The following is a 16,851-nucleotide window of genomic DNA, read 5'->3' as shown; positions in this document are numbered from 1 at the left end:
CATGTTTTGTTGACTTTTTTTTTTTTTGCTGCCTTCCCCTTCTAGATCTTGAGCCTGATGATTGTGAATCCATTTACATCTTTAATGTAGATCCACCTCCATCTACTTTAAACTCATCGCCTTGCTTACCACATCATGGATTACCGTCTCACTCTTCTGTTTTGTCACCATCCTTTCAGCTTCAAGGTCACAAAAATTATGAAGGAACTGGTGATATTGCTGAATCTAAATACAGCTCACTAGGTGGTCCCAAACCCTTTGAGTGCCCAAGTATTCAAATTACATCCATCTCTCCTAACTGTCATCAAGAAACAGATACACATGAAGATGACCTACATATAAATGACCCAGAAAGGGAATATTTGGAAAGACCTTCTAGAGATCATCTATATCTTCCTCTTGAGCCATCCTACCGAGAATCTTCCCTTAGTCCTAGTCCTGCCAGCAGCATTTCTTCTAGGAGCTGGTTCTCAGATGCATCTTCTTGTGAATCTCTTTCACACATTTATGATGACGTGGACTCAGAGTTAAATGAAGCTGCTTCCCGGTTTACTCTTGGATCTCCTCTGACTTCTCCAGGTGGCTCCCCAGGGGGTTGCCCTGGAGAAGAGTCCTGGCATCAGCAGTATGGACTTGGACACTCCTTGTCACCCAGACAATCTCCCTGCCATTCTCCTAGATCCAGTATCACTGATGAAAATTGGTTGAGTCCCAGGCCAGCCTCAGGACCATCATCCAGGCCCACTTCTCCCTGTGGGAAACGGCGGCACTCCAGTGCGGAAGTTTGTTATGCTGGTTCCCTTTCACCACATCACTCACCAGTTCCTTCTCCTGGTCACTCGCCTAGAGGAAGTATAACAGAAGATACCTGGCTCAGTGCTTCTGTACACAGTGGGTCAGGCCTTGGCCCTGCACTTTTTCCATTTCAGTACTGTATAGAGACTGATATCCCTTTGAAAACAAGGAAGACTTCTGAAGATCAAGCTGCCATACTACCAGGAAAATTAGAGCTCTGTTCAGATGATCAAGGGAGTTTATCACCATCCCGGGAGACTTCAATAGATGATAGCCTCGGATCTCAGTATCCTTTAAAGAAAGATTCATCTGGTGACCAGTTTCTTTCAGTTCCTTCACCTTTTACCTGGAGCAAACCAAAGCCTGGCCACACCCCTATATTTCGGTGAGTTGATGGAAGTGGCTGCTGATATTTTTCATGCTTATGAGTTATTTCTATCATGTAACTTACATTATTTGTAATGGTTATAACTGTTCTCCCTTCCTCTCCTTTTCGCCCTTTCCTTCATTTTTAAAATTATACTAGATAAATAACTTAAAAGCCAGTTATTTTTCCTTAAGTCTTTTTTTTTTTTTTTTTTTTTGTCGGTCGTGGGGCTTGAACTCTGGGCCTGGGCGCTGTCCCTCAGCTCTTCAGCTCAAGGGGAGCGCTCTACCACTTGAGCTACAGCGCCACTTCCGTTTCCTTAAGTCTTATAAGTATCATTAGGCTTGGTGGGAGGTCGTAGGTAGGAGGATCATAGACCAAGATAGGCCCCAGGCAAAAATGGGAGACCCTATCTGAAAAGTATAAGCAAAAAAGGGCTAGATGCCTGCCTAGCAAGGTTTTGAGTTCAAACCCTAGTACTACCAAGAAAAGTATATATATATTTTTTTAATTTTATTTTTATTGTGAAGGTACTGTACAGAGGGGTTACAATTACATGGGCAAGATAGTACATTTCTTATCAAGCATTGTAGCCTCCTCCTTTGTTTACCCTTCCCATCTCTTCCCATCCTCCCTCTCCCCCACCCAATCCTCCCCCCCCCCCAAGTTGTAAAGTTCGTTTTCGACATGACAACTTGTAAGTATATTATTTTTAGATAGGCTAAAGTTAAAAATTTAAAAGTATATTGGTAATTATATGTAATAAATTATAAAGGGGAATTTTATAAATTTAGAAAAGCTTGTAAAAGTAATAGTATAAAGTATACTACTAATAAAGCTAATAGAAGTAAGCTTAATATTGCTACATTGTTAATAGCTTAGGATTTATCCTGTCATACTTGAAGCTTGCCTTTTTCCAACAATTTATTAGCTTTTATTTATTTTTTCCTTTGGTGGTACTGGGGATTGAATTTAAAGCCATGTACTTGCTAGGCGCATCCTTACTGCTATAATTGCCTTATATCTATCTTTTGAATAGGATCTTGTGTTTTTACTTGGAGGTAGCCTAAAACCGAAGCTAAGATCAAATATGCTCACCTGGCTATCTTTTCTTTTCTCCTTTCCTCCCTCCCTCCCTCCCTCCTTCCCTTCCCTCCTTTCCTCCCTCCCTCCCTCCCTCCTTCTCTTCCCTCCTTCCCTTCCCTCCTTTCCTCCCTCCCTCCCTCCCTCCCTTCCTTCCTTCCTTCCTTCCTTCCTTCCTTCCTTCCTTCCTTCCTTCCTTCCTTCCTTCCTTCTTTCCTTCCTTCCTTCTTCCTTCTTCCTTCCTTCCTCCCTTCCTCCCTTCCTCCCTTCCTCCCTTCCTCCCTCCCACCCTTCCTTCCTTCCTCCCTTCCTTCCTCCCTCCCTCCCTCCCTCCCTCCCTCCCTCCCTTCATTTGTTGAGACAGGGTTTTGCTATGTTACCTGTTACTCAGGCTGGCCTCAAACTTGTAATTTTGCTTCAGCCTCCCAAGTAACTGGTACTTGGGCTGGGAAGGTGGCTCAGTGGTAGAGCATTTGCCTTGCATGCTTGAGGCCCTGGGTTCGATTCCTCAGCACCACATAAGTAAAAAGCCAGAAATGGCACTGTGGCTCAAGTGGTAGAGTGCTAGCCTTGAGCTGAAGAGCTGAGGGACAGCACCCAGGCCCAGAGTTCAGGCCCCACAACTGAACCCCCCCCAAAAAAAAAATTAAAAAAAAAAATGCTATTTAAGAGTATCCAAGTAACTGGTACTTAAAGTGCATGCCATTGTGCCTGGCCTGTTTAATTTGATTTTTGTCTTTTAACTTTATAAGTTACTGTTACTGTTCTTGTAGAACACTCAAAATTTTTGTGAATTCAGATTGGTCTTTTTGGGGTTTATGTATAATACTAGGCTGAACTCAGAGCCTTCCTCCTTCAGTGTTTTTGTTCACTGCTGGCATTCTACCACTTGAGCCATGCCTCTGCTTCCAGCTTTTTGCTGTTAAGAATTTGAGTATTGGGTACAGCTGAAATATGTTTGCTGAATGCTGATGGCAGCTAACCCCTGTAACCCTAGCTATTCAAGAAATTGAGACTTGGAGAAACATAGTTCAAAGCCAGGCTGGGTAGAAAAGCTTGTGAGATTCCATCTTCAACCAGCAAAATGCTAGACTGGAGGTGTGGCTCAAGTAGTAGAGTGCCAGATATAAGCAAGAAAGCTGAAACTAGACCACAAGGTCTTATATTCTAGCCTTAGTACTGGCACAGAAACACAAACAAAAAGATTAATATGCTTCATAGTAGGAAGACTTAAGCTAGGCTGAGGACTCAGTATGTGTACCCCAGTTCTTGAACTCAGGGTCTTGTGGTCTTGCTTGGCTTTTTTGTGTATGTGTGCCATTTAGGGGCTTGAACTTAAGTACTAGACACTGTCCATTTGTGCTCAAAGCTAGTGCTCTGCCACTTGAGCCACGGTTCTAGCTTTTTGTTGGTTAATTGGAGATAAGAGTCTCACAGACTTTCCTGCCAAGGCTGGCTTTGATCCTTACTCCTCAGTCTCCTAAGTAGTTAGAATTACAGGCATGAGCCACTTGCACCCAGCTCAGTTGCTTTTTTTTTTTGGTTAGTCACGGGGCTTGAACTCAGGGCCTGAGCGCTGTCCCTGAACTCTTTTACCACTTTGAGCCACAATACCATTCCTGCTTTTCTGGTGGTTGATTGAAGATAAGAGTCTCCTAGACTGGGCTGGGAAGGTGGCTCAGTGGTAGAGTGCTTGCCTTGCATGCCTGAGGCCCTGGGTTCGATTCCTCAGCACCACATAAGCAAAAAGAAAAAAGCCGGAAGTGGTGCTGTGGCTCAAATGGTAGAGCGCTAGCCTTGAGCTGAAGAGCTGAGGGACAGCGCCCAGGCCCAGAGTTCAGGCCCCATGACTGGGCCCCCCCCCCCCCAAAAAAAAAAAAAAAAAAAGTCTCCTGGACTTTCCAGGCATCCTCCTCAGTAGCTAGGATTATAGGCATAAGCCATCAGTGCCTTGCTTCACTTGGCCTTTTGATCATCGCTAGTGCTCTACCACCTAAGTCACACATCTACTTTTGTTTTTTTGCTGGATATTTGGAGATAGATTTGTCTGCCCTGGCTAACTGCAAACCTTGATCCTCTTAATCTCAGCATCCTGAGTAGCTAGAATTAGAGACCTGATTTGCCAGTACCAGCAATTTATTTCTGCCCTCTCCTTACCCCCCAACCTCGGTGTTAATACTGGGGCTCAACCTCAGAGCCTCATGCTCTCACTTGGCTTTTTAGCTCAAGGCTGGACTCTCCAGTTGAGCTTTACCTCCACTTTTGGCTTTGATGGTTAATTGGAGCTGAGATTCTCACAGACTTTCCTGCCCAAACTGGCTTAGAATCATGATCCTCAGATTTTAGCCTCCTGAATTAGGATTTATAGGTGTGAGCCACTGGTGCCCAGCTCTCATTTTCTAGTTCTGTATCCTCTAAATGGCTTTTGTAGTTACATATACACAGTTTAGGGACAGTTTTATTTAATAAATTATTAGAGTTTAGTCTTTAAAAAAATACAGTAAACCAAAAAGTAGAAAATAGATTTTAATTTTCAATTTATATAATTGTTAAGTATCTATAATTCCTAGTGTTACAACTTACTAAGGGAAGTTTTATTTTGTTTTGAGGATCACAGGAAGACATGTTGGTATTGGCAAAGAAGTGACTTGAATCGGAAATAATAGCATAGTGAAATGCTTTTTTGTGTGTTTTGTTTATAGCACATCTTCATTACCTCCACTAGACTGGCCTTTACCAGCTCACTTTGGACAATGTGAACTGAAAATAGAAGTGCAACCTAAAACTCATCATCGAGCCCATTATGAAACTGAAGGTAGCCGAGGGGCAGTCAAAGCATCTACTGGTGGACATCCTGTTGTAAAGGTATGAAACTTTTGAGGTTTATTTTGTAGATGTCAAATATTTGTTGGTGGTTATACAAGGTTATTCATTTAGGTACTTTAGACCCCTAAGAGAGAGAAGTCAAATCTGGATTGTATTTTATCTCCCTTAAGAGATAAAAGTCTTATCAACTTTTCTGCATGGGCTTGCTTCAAACTTCCAACCTCAAATCTGAGCCCTTTGAGTAGCAAAGATTATAGACATGAGCCACCAGCACCTAGCTGACACAGAATTTTTCTGTGTAGCCTCATCAGTGCTTAGGAGGCTGAGTCAGAAAGATTACAAGTTTGAGGACAGCCTGGGCTGTTCTTAAAAGGTAGAAGTTTCAAAAAGAGATTAAATATTATTGAAGATTGGAGACATGGTTCAAATAGTAGAGTATGTGACTAGCAAGGCTCTTTTTTTGGGGGGGGGAGGGATCAATCGTGAGGCCTGAACTCTGGGCCTGGGTGCTGTCCCTAGCTCCTTTCTACTTCTACCTATAATCCTAGCTACTCAGGGGACTGAGATCTGAGGATATGATTTGAAGCCAGCCTGGGCAGGAAAGTCTGTCTTATCTATGGAATTTTTTTTTTGTCAATTGGGCTTGAACTCAGGGTGTTGTCCCTCAGGTCTTCAACTCAAGGCTAGCACTCTTCCACTTGTGCCCCAGCTCCACTTAGGGCTTTTTCTGCTTATGTGGTACCAAGAAATCGAACCAAGAGCCTCATGCATGCAAAGGCAAGCATTCTACCACTGAGCCACCTTTCCAGCCCGCCCCCCCCCCCCCCAATTTTTTTTATTAGGAGTTTGAGCTCACTGTTTCAGTTTTGAATTGACTCCTTGATCTGACAAATAAGGTAATTGTCTTTCTTCTTTCCCTTTCTCTACCTTGCCTTCCTAAATTATTGCTTACTAATTTTATTTCTTTCTGCTGTACAACCACCTTTCTACCCTTACTTAATCTTAATTGTGTATATAAGTAGATTCAAAGCAATATCGTTTTTTGTTGTTGTTGTTGGTCATGGTGGTTTTTTTTGGTCAGTCGTGGGCCTGAACTCAGGGCCTGGGCGCTGTCCCTCAACTCTTCAGCTCAAGGCTAGGGCTCTACCACTTGAGCCACAGCGCCATTTGTGGCTTTTTCTGCTTATGTGGTGCTGAGGAATTGAACCCAGGGCCTCATGCATGCAAGGCAAGAACTCTACCACTGAGCCAACTTCCCAGCCCTCGTTTTTTATTTCACCATTTTGTTGTTTTTTGCTTTTATTCAAGGTGGTGTTTAGATCTTATAGACATTTTTCTTACTGACTTTGAATATTTCAGTGGAAAAACTAATACTGGATTGAATTTTCTTCAGTCATTATAATCTATGAACCATTCTCTCTCTCTGTCTCTCTGTCTCTCTCTCTCTCTAATGTACAACATAACGTTCTAGTAGGTGGTAATCTGTAATGACCCTTTCTACTTCTGAAAAACCTTGGAGCAGGATGTAGGGTCCTTAGTTCCTTTTAAAAAATACCAGGCTGATAGAATGCTTGCTTAGCACTCATGAGGCCCTTTGTTCAATTTTCAGCCCTGCCCGCCCACCAAAAAAAAAAAAAAAAAGCTTACATACTAAGAACTAGGAAGTGAAGGTATGGCTCACCTGGTAGAGCACCAGGGAAGACTTGATGGGGCATTCCTGTAACACTAGCACTTGGGAAGCTGAGGCTGTAAGATCAAGAGTTCAAGGCTAGCCTGACTAAATAGCAAGATCCACTTCTCTAAAGACAAAAATTTGTAAAGAACATTTACTGACAAGTGGCAAATAAGCATGTGAAAAAATGTTCTACATCATTAGGTATTAAGAAGATGCAAATTAAATCCACAATGAAATTCACTACATACCTATTAGAACAGCTAAAATAAAAAGTGATGCCAGGCACTGGTGTGGCTCGTGCCTATAATCCTAGCTACTTAGGGGACTGAGATCTGAAGATGGGGTTTGAAGCCAGCCTGGGCAGGAAAGTCTATGGAATTTATTTATTTATTTATTTTTTTGTCAGTTGGGCTTGAACTCAGGGCCTGGGTGCTGTCCCTAACTCCTATGCTCAAGACTAGTGCTCTGCCACTTGGAGCCACAGCCCCACTTCAGTTTTTGAGTGGTTAATTGAAGTTAAGAGTCTCAGGGGAACTTTTCTGTCTGGGCTGGCTTCAAACTGCAGTTCTCAGGTCTCAGCTTTCTGAGTAGCTAGGATTACAGGTATAAGCCACCAGCACCCAGCGCCTATAAGACTCTTTTTTTGGGGGGGGGGGGGTCCGGTCGTGGGACCTGAACTCTGGGCCTGGGCGCTTTCCCTCAGCTCTTCAGCTCAAGGCTAACACTCTACCACTTGAGCCACAGCGCCACTTCCGGCTTTTTTCTTTTTGCTTATGTGGTGCTGAGGAATTGAACCCAGGGCCTCATGCATGCAAGGCAAGTGCTCTATCATTAAGCCACCTTCCCAGCCCCATCCTATAAGACTCACCTCCAATTAGCCACTAGAAAGCCAGAAATGACACTGTGGCTCAAAGTGGTAGAATGCTAGCCTTGAGTACAAAAACCCAGGTATAGTGCGCAGGCCCTGAGTTCAAGCCTCATGGCTTACCAAGAGAAAAAGAAAAAGTAAATGCTAGCAAGGATGCAGAAAACTAGATTTTGCCTAAACTTTTTTACAACTACTCAGGAACATAGTTCATCAGATTCTTTTTTTTTTTTTTGGGTCCGGTCGTGGGGCCTGAATTCTGGGCCTGGGCACTGTCCCTCAGCTCTTCAGCTCAAGGCTAGCGCTCTACCACTGGAGCCACAGCGCCACTTCTGGGTTTTTTCTTTTTGCTTATGTGGTGCTAAGGAATCGAACCCAGGGCCTCATGCATGCAAGGCAAGCGCTCTACCACTGAGCCACCTTCCCAGCCCAGTTCATCAGATTCTTAAAAAACTAAATTTGGCCAGGCACTGATGGCTCATGCCTATAATCCTAGCTACTCAGGTGGCTAAAATCTGAGGATTGCAGTTCAAAGACAGCCCAGGAAGGAATGTTCATGAGACTCTTATGTCCAATTAACCACAAGAAAACTGGAAGTGGCACTGTGGTTCAAAGTGGTAGAGCACTAACCTTAAGTAAAAGAGCTCAGTGACAGTGCCTAAGCCCCAAGTTCACAAAAGGCGAGGGATGAACAGTAAAAGGAAATAAACTATCCTCCTTCAGGACCATATGATAGAATAAAACTCTTTTCATACATTTGAGGAGCTGTGGAAATTTTCAAACTAGATGCATGGATGCTGTCGCATAGCTACCAGTTGTTCATTATTAACTATATGTCTCAACACTGTAATAGGCATTCTGTACTTGATACTATGTGTCAAAATACTTCTACAGTATTGAAGCAGAAGAAGAGTTTTTGTAAAGGTTATTAATAGTTCATTAAATCTCAAGCTTGGAAGCTACATGACCTAGAACTACTCTTCTAGTCCTGCTGTTGCAAAAATAACTACTGGCACTGTGACTCGCTACAACAACTTGTACTATCAGTGCTGGGGCTGGATGCCAAAAACTCTACCACTACAGTGTTAATAGTTAGACATCTCCTCCACTGTATTTTCTGAAAAATGGATTTTAATGGTTTGATGGACTATAAAACTTTCTTGTGAATGCAAAACAATTTAGGGCCAAAATTATAAATGAGTGTTACTGAAAAAAATCACTTGGAAACTTGTAAAACTTCACCAAATCTTCACGAAGATTTCACTAATCCCCAAAATAAGAGGCATGCCATAAGAACTGACAGACCTGCTCACTTCACTCACTTCATACTTTTACCTGCTAGAGACTGCAACAGATTGAGATACTCTCAGCTATCATTTACAGAAGAATAGAGTAGTAATCAGAAGAGCTGAGAGAAAGTCCTCCAAGGCACTTCTATAAAGCCAGGTTGAGATATCATTGGTTATCTTGAGAAAGTGAAATAAAAGATAAAACTAAACAACAAAGAAAACTCATAGACCCCAAATCAAGTCTGGTCTTTTATCAGTTTTAAAGGGTGGGCAACTTGACTGTAGAGCATAGGCAGATCTCTGCAGTCTGATGAGTGCTATTCCAGATATTCCATGAAAACACACATTTTATCCATATTAAAAAGTAGGAAGAGAGAAAACAGGGACTGGGAAGGTGGCTCAGTGGTAGAATGCTTGCCCTGGAGGCACTGGGTTCCATTCCTCAGTTCCACATACACAGAAAAGGTTGGAGTGGCGTTATGGCTCAAGTAATAGAATGCTAGCCTTGAGCAAAAGAAGCTCCCGGACAACGCCCAGGCCCTGATCAAGCCCCAGGACAGGCCAAAAATAAATAAATAAATAAATAAAAAAGGAAGAGAGAAAACAATGGTAGCAAACTGGGAGATGGCTTAGATTTGATTTTTGAGTTGTTAGAAAGAGACTTTCAGAATAATTAGATAAAAATGTTAAATTTTCTTATAGAAAAGGAGGATTCTGGGCTGGGAAGATGGCTCAGTGGTAGAGCGCTTGCCTTGCATGCATGAGGCCCTGGGTTGGATTCCTCAGCACCACATAAGCAAAAAGAAAAAAGCCGGAAGTGGCGCTGTGGCTCAAGTGGTAGAGGGCTAGCCTTGAGCTGAAGAGCTGAGGGACAGCGCCCAGGCCCAGAGTTCAGACCCAACGACCTGACCCAGAAAAGAAAAGAAAAGAAAAAGAGGGTTCCATATATGAAGAAAAGGGAAACATGGTAACTCCATAATTTTGTTGTTGTTGTTGTTTTTTTTGCCAATCCTGAGGCTTGAACTTAAGGCCTGGGCACTGTCCCTGAGCTGTTTCTGCTCAAGGCTTACACTCTACCACTTGAGCCATAGCACTACCTCTTGCTTTTTCTGTTTATGTGGTACTGAGAAATCAAACCCAGTGCTTCATGCACACTAGGTAAGCACTTTACCACTAAGTCACATTCTCAGCTCCTTCATAAATTTTTTAAAAGTCAAAAAGAAAATAAGGTAGACAAAAATAAAAGGAAAAAAATTAGAAACTATAAATCTTGTCCTTTACAATTGTAGTTACAAAAGAATACATACTTTTTTTTTCTGGTCCTGGGGCTTGAACTCAGAGCCTGGACACTGTCTCTGAGCTTCTTTTTGCTCAAGGCTAGCACTCTACCACTTGAATCACAGCACCACTGCTGACTTTTTCTGTGTATGTGGTACTGAGGAAATGAACTCAGGGTTTCATACATGGTAGGCAAGAAGTACTCTACCACTAGGCCATATCCCCCAGCCTCTGCAAAAATCTTTAACAAAATACTAGTAAACCAAGTATAACAGCACATCAAAAAGATTGTAGCTAGGCACTAATGCTCAGACCTGTAATCCTAGGTACTCAGAAGGCTGAGATTTGAGGATAGTGATTCTAAGACAGCCTAGGCTTTGAGTCTGTGAGACTTTTATCTCCAGTTAACTACCAAAAAGCTGGAAGTGAAGCTGTGGCTCAAGTGAGTACTGGTAGCTTTGAGCAAAAGAAAGAAGCTCAGGAACAACATCCAAGTCTTGAGGTCAAGATCCAGGACTGGGGCTGGGAATGTGGCTTAGTGGTAGAATGCTTGCCTAGCATGAGTTTAATTCCTCAGTACCATATAAACAGAAAAATCCAGAAGTGGTACTGTGGCTCAAATGATGGAGTGCTAGAAGTGCAAAAAGAAGCTCAAGTACAGCGCTCAGGCCTTGAGTTCAAGCCCGAGGACTGGCAAAAAAAAAAAAAAAAAAGATCCAGGACTGGCACAGAACAAAAACACAAAAAGCATATTCATTTGTAATATATTCCATTGTTTTCTTTTAAACAAATTTAGAAATTTGGAGGACAGATTTTATTTTTATTTTTTTTGCCGGTTGTAGGGCTTGAACTCTGGGCCTGGGCCCTGTCCCTCAGTTCTTCAGCTCAAGGCGAGTGTGCTACCTCTTGAGCCACAGTGTCACTTAAGGTTTTCTGAGTGGTTTATTGGAGATAAGAGTCTCACGGACTTTCCTGCCTGGCCTGGTTTTGAACCGTGATCATCGTATCTCAGCCTCCTGAATAGCTAGAATTACAGGCATGAGCCACTGGCACCTGGCCAGATTTTTTTTAACATAATAGTATATGTGATACTGATACAAGCTTATTATAAAGTGTATGGATAATGAATTGCCAATATTTGTGTTTCTTCTTCCTCCTTAGCTTCTGGGTTACAGTGAAAAGCCAATAAATCTACAGATGTTTATTGGAACAGCAGATGATCGATATTTACGACCTCATGCATTTTACCAAGTACATAGAATCACTGGAAAGACAGTTGCTACTGCAAGTCAAGAGATAATAATCGCCAGCACGAAAGTTCTGGAAATTCCACTTCTTCCTGAAAATAATATGTCGGCCAGGTACCTTGAAACATTTCTCAAAACATTTCTTTCTTCTCCTGAGATAACTCTGAAAATAATAAACCTGTTTCTTCTTTTAGTATAAAAATAAAATGGGGGCTGGGAAGGTGGCTCAGTGGTTGAGCGCTTGCCTTGCATGCATGAGGCCCTCGGTTCGATTCCTCAGCACCACATAAGCAAAAAGAAAAAAGCCAGAAGTGGAGCTGTGGCTCAAGTGGTAGAGCGCTAGCCTTGAGCTGAAGAGCTGAGGGACAGTGCCCAGGCCCAGAGTTTAGGCCCCACAACTGGACCCCAAAAAAAAATAATAATAAATAAATAAAATAAAATAAAATGTGAGGCTGGGAAGGTGGCTCAGTGGTAGAGAGCTTGCCTTGCATGCATGAGGCCCTGGGTTCGATTCCTCAGCACCACATAAGCAGAAAAAAAGCTGAAAGTGGTGCCGTAGCTCAAGCATCCAGGCCCAGAGTTCAGGCCCTATGACCAGCAAAAAAAATAAAATGTTCATTTTCCTAAGTTAGCTGAAAAATATGTAAATAGCTAGTAGATTTGCTAAGGATAGTAACGTATTTCTAGAAAGAAAATTCAGCTCAGCAAACAAATATTTATAGAGTGAAGCATTATCTTAAATGATAAAGATAAAATATATGGACTTTCATTAGGTTTCTTACATCTAATAGAATAAACAATTGCCGCATATTCTCATTTGTCAAGTGTCTGTAAAAAAGTCTTAGCACCAGGCACTGGTGACTCAAGATTGTAATCCTAGCTATTCAGAAGGTTGAGATCTGAGGATTATAGTACAAAGCCATCCTGGGCAGGAAAGTCCAGGAGACTCTTTGTCTCTAACCACCAAAAAGCCAGAAATGGATTTGAGGTAAAGTAGTAGAGTGTTAGCCTTGAACTAAAATCTCAGGGACAGCACTCAAGCCTTGAGTTCAAGGCCCAAGATAGGCACATGCACAAAAAAATCTAATGGTATAAAGAGGTTTCATTTTTATATTTCTGTACATGTGTCTAATGTACTTTGATGCTTCTTGTTCATTATCACCCCTTTCATTGTTCTCCGCTATTTTCCCCTCTCATCCTTATCCAGCCCTGTTTTTCAGTGGTTAATTTCCCCCCACCCTCAATGGTTAATTTTATGATAGAGTCTTGCTTCTCACTCAGGCTCACACTCAAGCTTCCTGTCATCACCAGAATCATAAATGTATGCACTATATCTGGATTCCCTCTATAGAGATGGATTTTCATGGAATTCTCTGCTCTGGCTGGCCTTGTATCACAATCTGCCCAGTTTCAGCTTCTTGTATAGCTTGGGATGGGAGGTGTGCACTATTGAATCCAACTATTGTTTTGAGAAGGGTGTGAACTCTTTTTTTTATTTTTTTTATTTTGTCAGTCTGGGGCTTGAACTCAGTGCCTGGCCACTGTCCCTGAGCTTATTTTGCTCAAGGCTAGCCTAACTCTACCATTTGAGCCATAGCACCACTTCTGGCTTTTTCTGTTTATGTGGTACTGAGGAATTGAACCCAGGGCTTCATGTTTGCTAGGTAAACACTCTCCCACTGAGCCACATTCCCAGGCCAATTGTGAACTTTTCTATTTAGGTTGGCCTCAAATTGATCCTGGTCTTAGCTTCTCAAATAGCTAGAATTATAAGCATAAGCCACTGGCACCTGGGTTTGGACTTTTTCTAGGAACTAAAAAAAAAAATTCTTAGGGTCAGATTACAGGCCATGTTTCTCTTCATCCCTCTAGACAGTCAAAAGCACTATATTTGTTGGTAGTGATGGCTTATGCCTGTAATTCCCGCTATCTGAGGAGGCTGAGATCTAAGGATCCTGGTTCAAAACCATCCTAGGCAGGAAAATTTGTCAACTCTTACCTCCAAAAAACCACTCAGAAAAAGCCAGAAGTGTCACTGTGGCTCAAGTGGTAGAGCGCTAGCCTTGAGCAAAAGAAGCACTCAGGAACAGTGCCCAAGCCCTGAGTTCAAGCCCTAGGACTGGCCAAAAAAAAAGCACTATAATTGAGTCAAGTTAAATAGAATTATCATCAGAAACTTATTATGCTACTTAACTGCCTGTATAAATTTTTTTTTTCTGTTTTTAGTTGGGTCTCATTTTGTTGCCCAGGCTGGTCTTTAACTAGTGGGTTCAGTGATTCTTTTACTGTAGCTTCCTGAGGCCTGGCTAGGAATAGATATGTACCACTTTACCCATCTTGTGAAAACTACTGTTAATAGACAGTATATTTTAGGTTGGTCATTATTCCATAGACATACACAGAGACTCCTCCTAACTTAAAAAAGTATGTGTTTCCTGAGGACATGTCCCACTTGACAGCAAAAAACTTTATTGTATTTTTTTGTTTCTAAGACGTTCATAATAAATTAGAGTAATTATTATAGTTTATATAGTAGTGTGTTGTTGTCCTGGGAATTGAACTTTGCACATATTTGAAGTGCTCTACCATTGAGCTACATCCCCATGTATTTTGAAATTGCAATTTATATACTGAATTTCAGAAAAGAGAAATTGGTAATCCATGGATTATCCTTTCAGATAATCCTTCCTCCCTGTAATCTCAGCACTTGGTAGGGTAAGGATGGGAATCATGGTTTCAAGACCAGCCTGGAATACATTGTAAGATTGTTTCAATAATGAACAAGCGAACGAGAAGTTGTAGTATTAAACAATTTTAATACAATACTTACTTTTATTTATTTGAATAATTTTATAGAATTGCCTTCTTTTTTTTCTGGGCCTGGGCACTGTCCCTCAGCTCTTCAGCTCAAGGCTAGCGCTCTACCACTTGAGCCACAGCGCCACTTCTGGCTTTTTTCTTTTTGCTTATGTGGTGCTGAGGAATCGAACCCAGGGACTCAGGCATGCAAGGCAAGCGCTCTACCACTGAGCCACCTTCCCAGCCCTTTTTTTTTTTTTTCCCCCGGTCGTGGGGCTTGAACTCTGGGCCTGGGCGCTGTCCCTCAGCTCTTCAGCTCAAGGCGAGCGCTCTACTACTTGAGCTACAGCGCCACTTCTGGTTTTCTGGTGGTTTATTGGAGATAGGAGTCTCACGGTCTCTCCTGCCCGGGCTGGCTTTGAACCGCGATCCTCAGATCTCAGCCTCCTGAGTAGTTAGGATTACAGGCGTGAACCACCAGCGCCCGGCTCCTTGAAACTCTTATATCCAGTAAACCACCAGAAAACCAGAAGTGGCGTTGTAGCTCAAGTGGTAGAGCACTAGCCTTGAGCTGAAGAGCTGAGGGACAGAACTCAGGTCCAGAGTTCAAGCCCCACGACCGAGGAAAAAAAAACAAAAACGAACTCTGGGCCTGGGCGCTGTCCCTCAGCTCTTCAGCTCAAGGCGAACATTCTACCCCTTGAGCCACAGTGCCACTTCCAGTTTTCTAGTGGTTTATTAGAGATAAGAGTCTCACAGACTTTCCTGCCTGGACTGGCTTTGAACAGTGATCCTTAGATCTCACCTTCCTGAATAGGATTACAGGTGTGAGCCACAGGTGCCCAGCATAAATATGAGTTGAATTGCTTACAACCACTGTTATCAGTAAGATACATATGTGTGTATGTATGTATGTATGATTTTTATATTTTTTATATTTTTCTTCCTAGTATCGACTGTGCAGGTATTTTAAAGCTACGTAATTCAGACATAGAACTTCGAAAAGGAGAAACTGATATCGGCAGAAAGAATACTAGAGTCCGACTTGTATTTCGTGTACACATCCCACAACCCAATGGAAAAGTACTTTCTCTACAAATAGCTTCTATACCTGTTGAGTGCTGTAAGTGAGCTTGTGTGTTACATTTTAATATTAAAAAAATACTATTTTTGGAAATGGAGCTGTGGCTCCAAGTGGGAGAGCACTAGCCTTAAGTGAAAAAGCTCAGAGACAATGCCTAGGCCCTGAGTTCAAGCCCCGTGACCAACAACAACAACAAAATGTCACTGGGCATCAGTAGCTCATGCCTGAAAACCTAGCTACCCAGGAGGCTGAGATGTGAGGATCGAGGTTCGAAGCTAGCCCTCCCAGGAAAGTCCATGAGACTCTTAACTTCAATTAACTGGAAGTGGAGCTGTAATTGCAGTAGTGAGCACTAGCCTTGAGCACAAGCAGCTCAGCAAGAGCACCCAGACTAGCACCCAAAGACAAAACAAAAACCACCTGAATTAATAACCAAATTTTACATTTATTTGTAATTGTTTTTAGCTTGAAGTTGTCATGTATAAAATATTTTAAACTAACATTTTGTTTTTTTTAACTGTCAAAAAAAACAGCCCAGCGATCTGCCCAAGAACTTCCCCATATTGAGAAGTACAGTATCAACAGTTGTTCTGTAAATGGCGGCCGTGAAATGATTGTAACTGGATGTAATTTTCTTCCGGAGTCCAAAATCATTTTTCTTGAAAAAGGACAAGGTAAATAATATACATTGATTGACTTCAGTGTGACAAAAGGATGAAATAAATTATTTAGGCATTTCAGTGATATTAATCCCAAGTAGTTTGCCTAAATTCTCATGCATTATTTATGCACTAGATTTTTATTTCAAACTAGTTACTAAATTTTTATATAAATGTTAAATTCTCTTTAAATGTCTCAAAAATATTTTCATATGTTAAAAGTATGTTCACATGAAAGCTTAGATACAAATTTTTATGGCAGTGTTATTCATAATATCCATAAAATGAATATATCACAAATACCAGCTGATAGAATGTGGTATATCCACACAATAGAATATTTCTCCTCCATAAAAATTAATGAAATACCAATATTACTGCAGCATGGATAAACCTTGAAGATCCTGTGCTACTTGAAAAAGCCAGCCATAAGTGACAGAGCAGAAAAACACTAAAAGAAAGCCCCTTGTCTTGGAATTAACGCCTTAGTTTGGCACACTCATGCAAAATTTTTCTTTTTGCAAAATTTTTCTAAGGGAATGAAGGAGAAAGGAATCAATCTGTTTTAAGACACAGTACATGAATGTGTAAAACATCACAATTAAATACCTTTGAAGAATTTATACACACTTAAAAAATGAGTGACCAAGATTCATTGTACACATAATCTGCTTTGTTAGATGGCAAAAAAAAAAAAAAAAAAAAATTCAATGCATAACCCCAAATTAAGAGAACGGATGAGGGGCTGGGAAGTTGGCTCAGTGGTGGAGCGCTTGCCTTGCATGCCTGAGGCCCTGGGTTCGATTCCTCAGCACCACGTAAGCAAAAAGAAAAAAAAAAGCGGGAAGACGGGGCTGGGAAGGTGGCTCAGTGGTAGAGCGCTT

The 16,851-nt window shown here is 41.7% G+C and overlaps 1 protein-coding gene across 2 annotated transcripts in view; it reads left to right on the top strand.

Annotated features, from left to right (window-relative positions):
* Nucleotides 1-16,851, top strand: part of Nfatc3 (nuclear factor of activated T cells 3) — a 68,908-nt gene that overhangs the window by 23,631 nt on the left and 28,426 nt on the right. For both annotated transcript variants that reach the window (XM_042700873.1, XM_042700874.1), the window contains exons 2-6: nt 46-1,180; nt 4,948-5,110; nt 11,340-11,539; nt 15,175-15,347; nt 15,842-15,982. In XM_042700873.1, coding sequence (XP_042556807.1) covers nt 46-1,180; nt 4,948-5,110; nt 11,340-11,539; nt 15,175-15,347; nt 15,842-15,982 — 1,812 coding nt within the window. The remainder of the gene's footprint in view (nt 1-45; nt 1,181-4,947; nt 5,111-11,339; nt 11,540-15,174; nt 15,348-15,841; nt 15,983-16,851) is intronic.

Source organism: Dipodomys spectabilis, unplaced genomic scaffold, assembly GCF_019054845.1.
Source record: "Dipodomys spectabilis isolate Male_0828 unplaced genomic scaffold, ASM1905484v1 ptg000273l, whole genome shotgun sequence".
Taxonomy (NCBI): Eukaryota; Metazoa; Chordata; class Mammalia; order Rodentia; family Heteromyidae; genus Dipodomys; species Dipodomys spectabilis.
The sequence above is the reverse complement of the archived record's forward strand: the minus strand, read 5'-3'. Positions and strand labels throughout refer to the sequence as shown.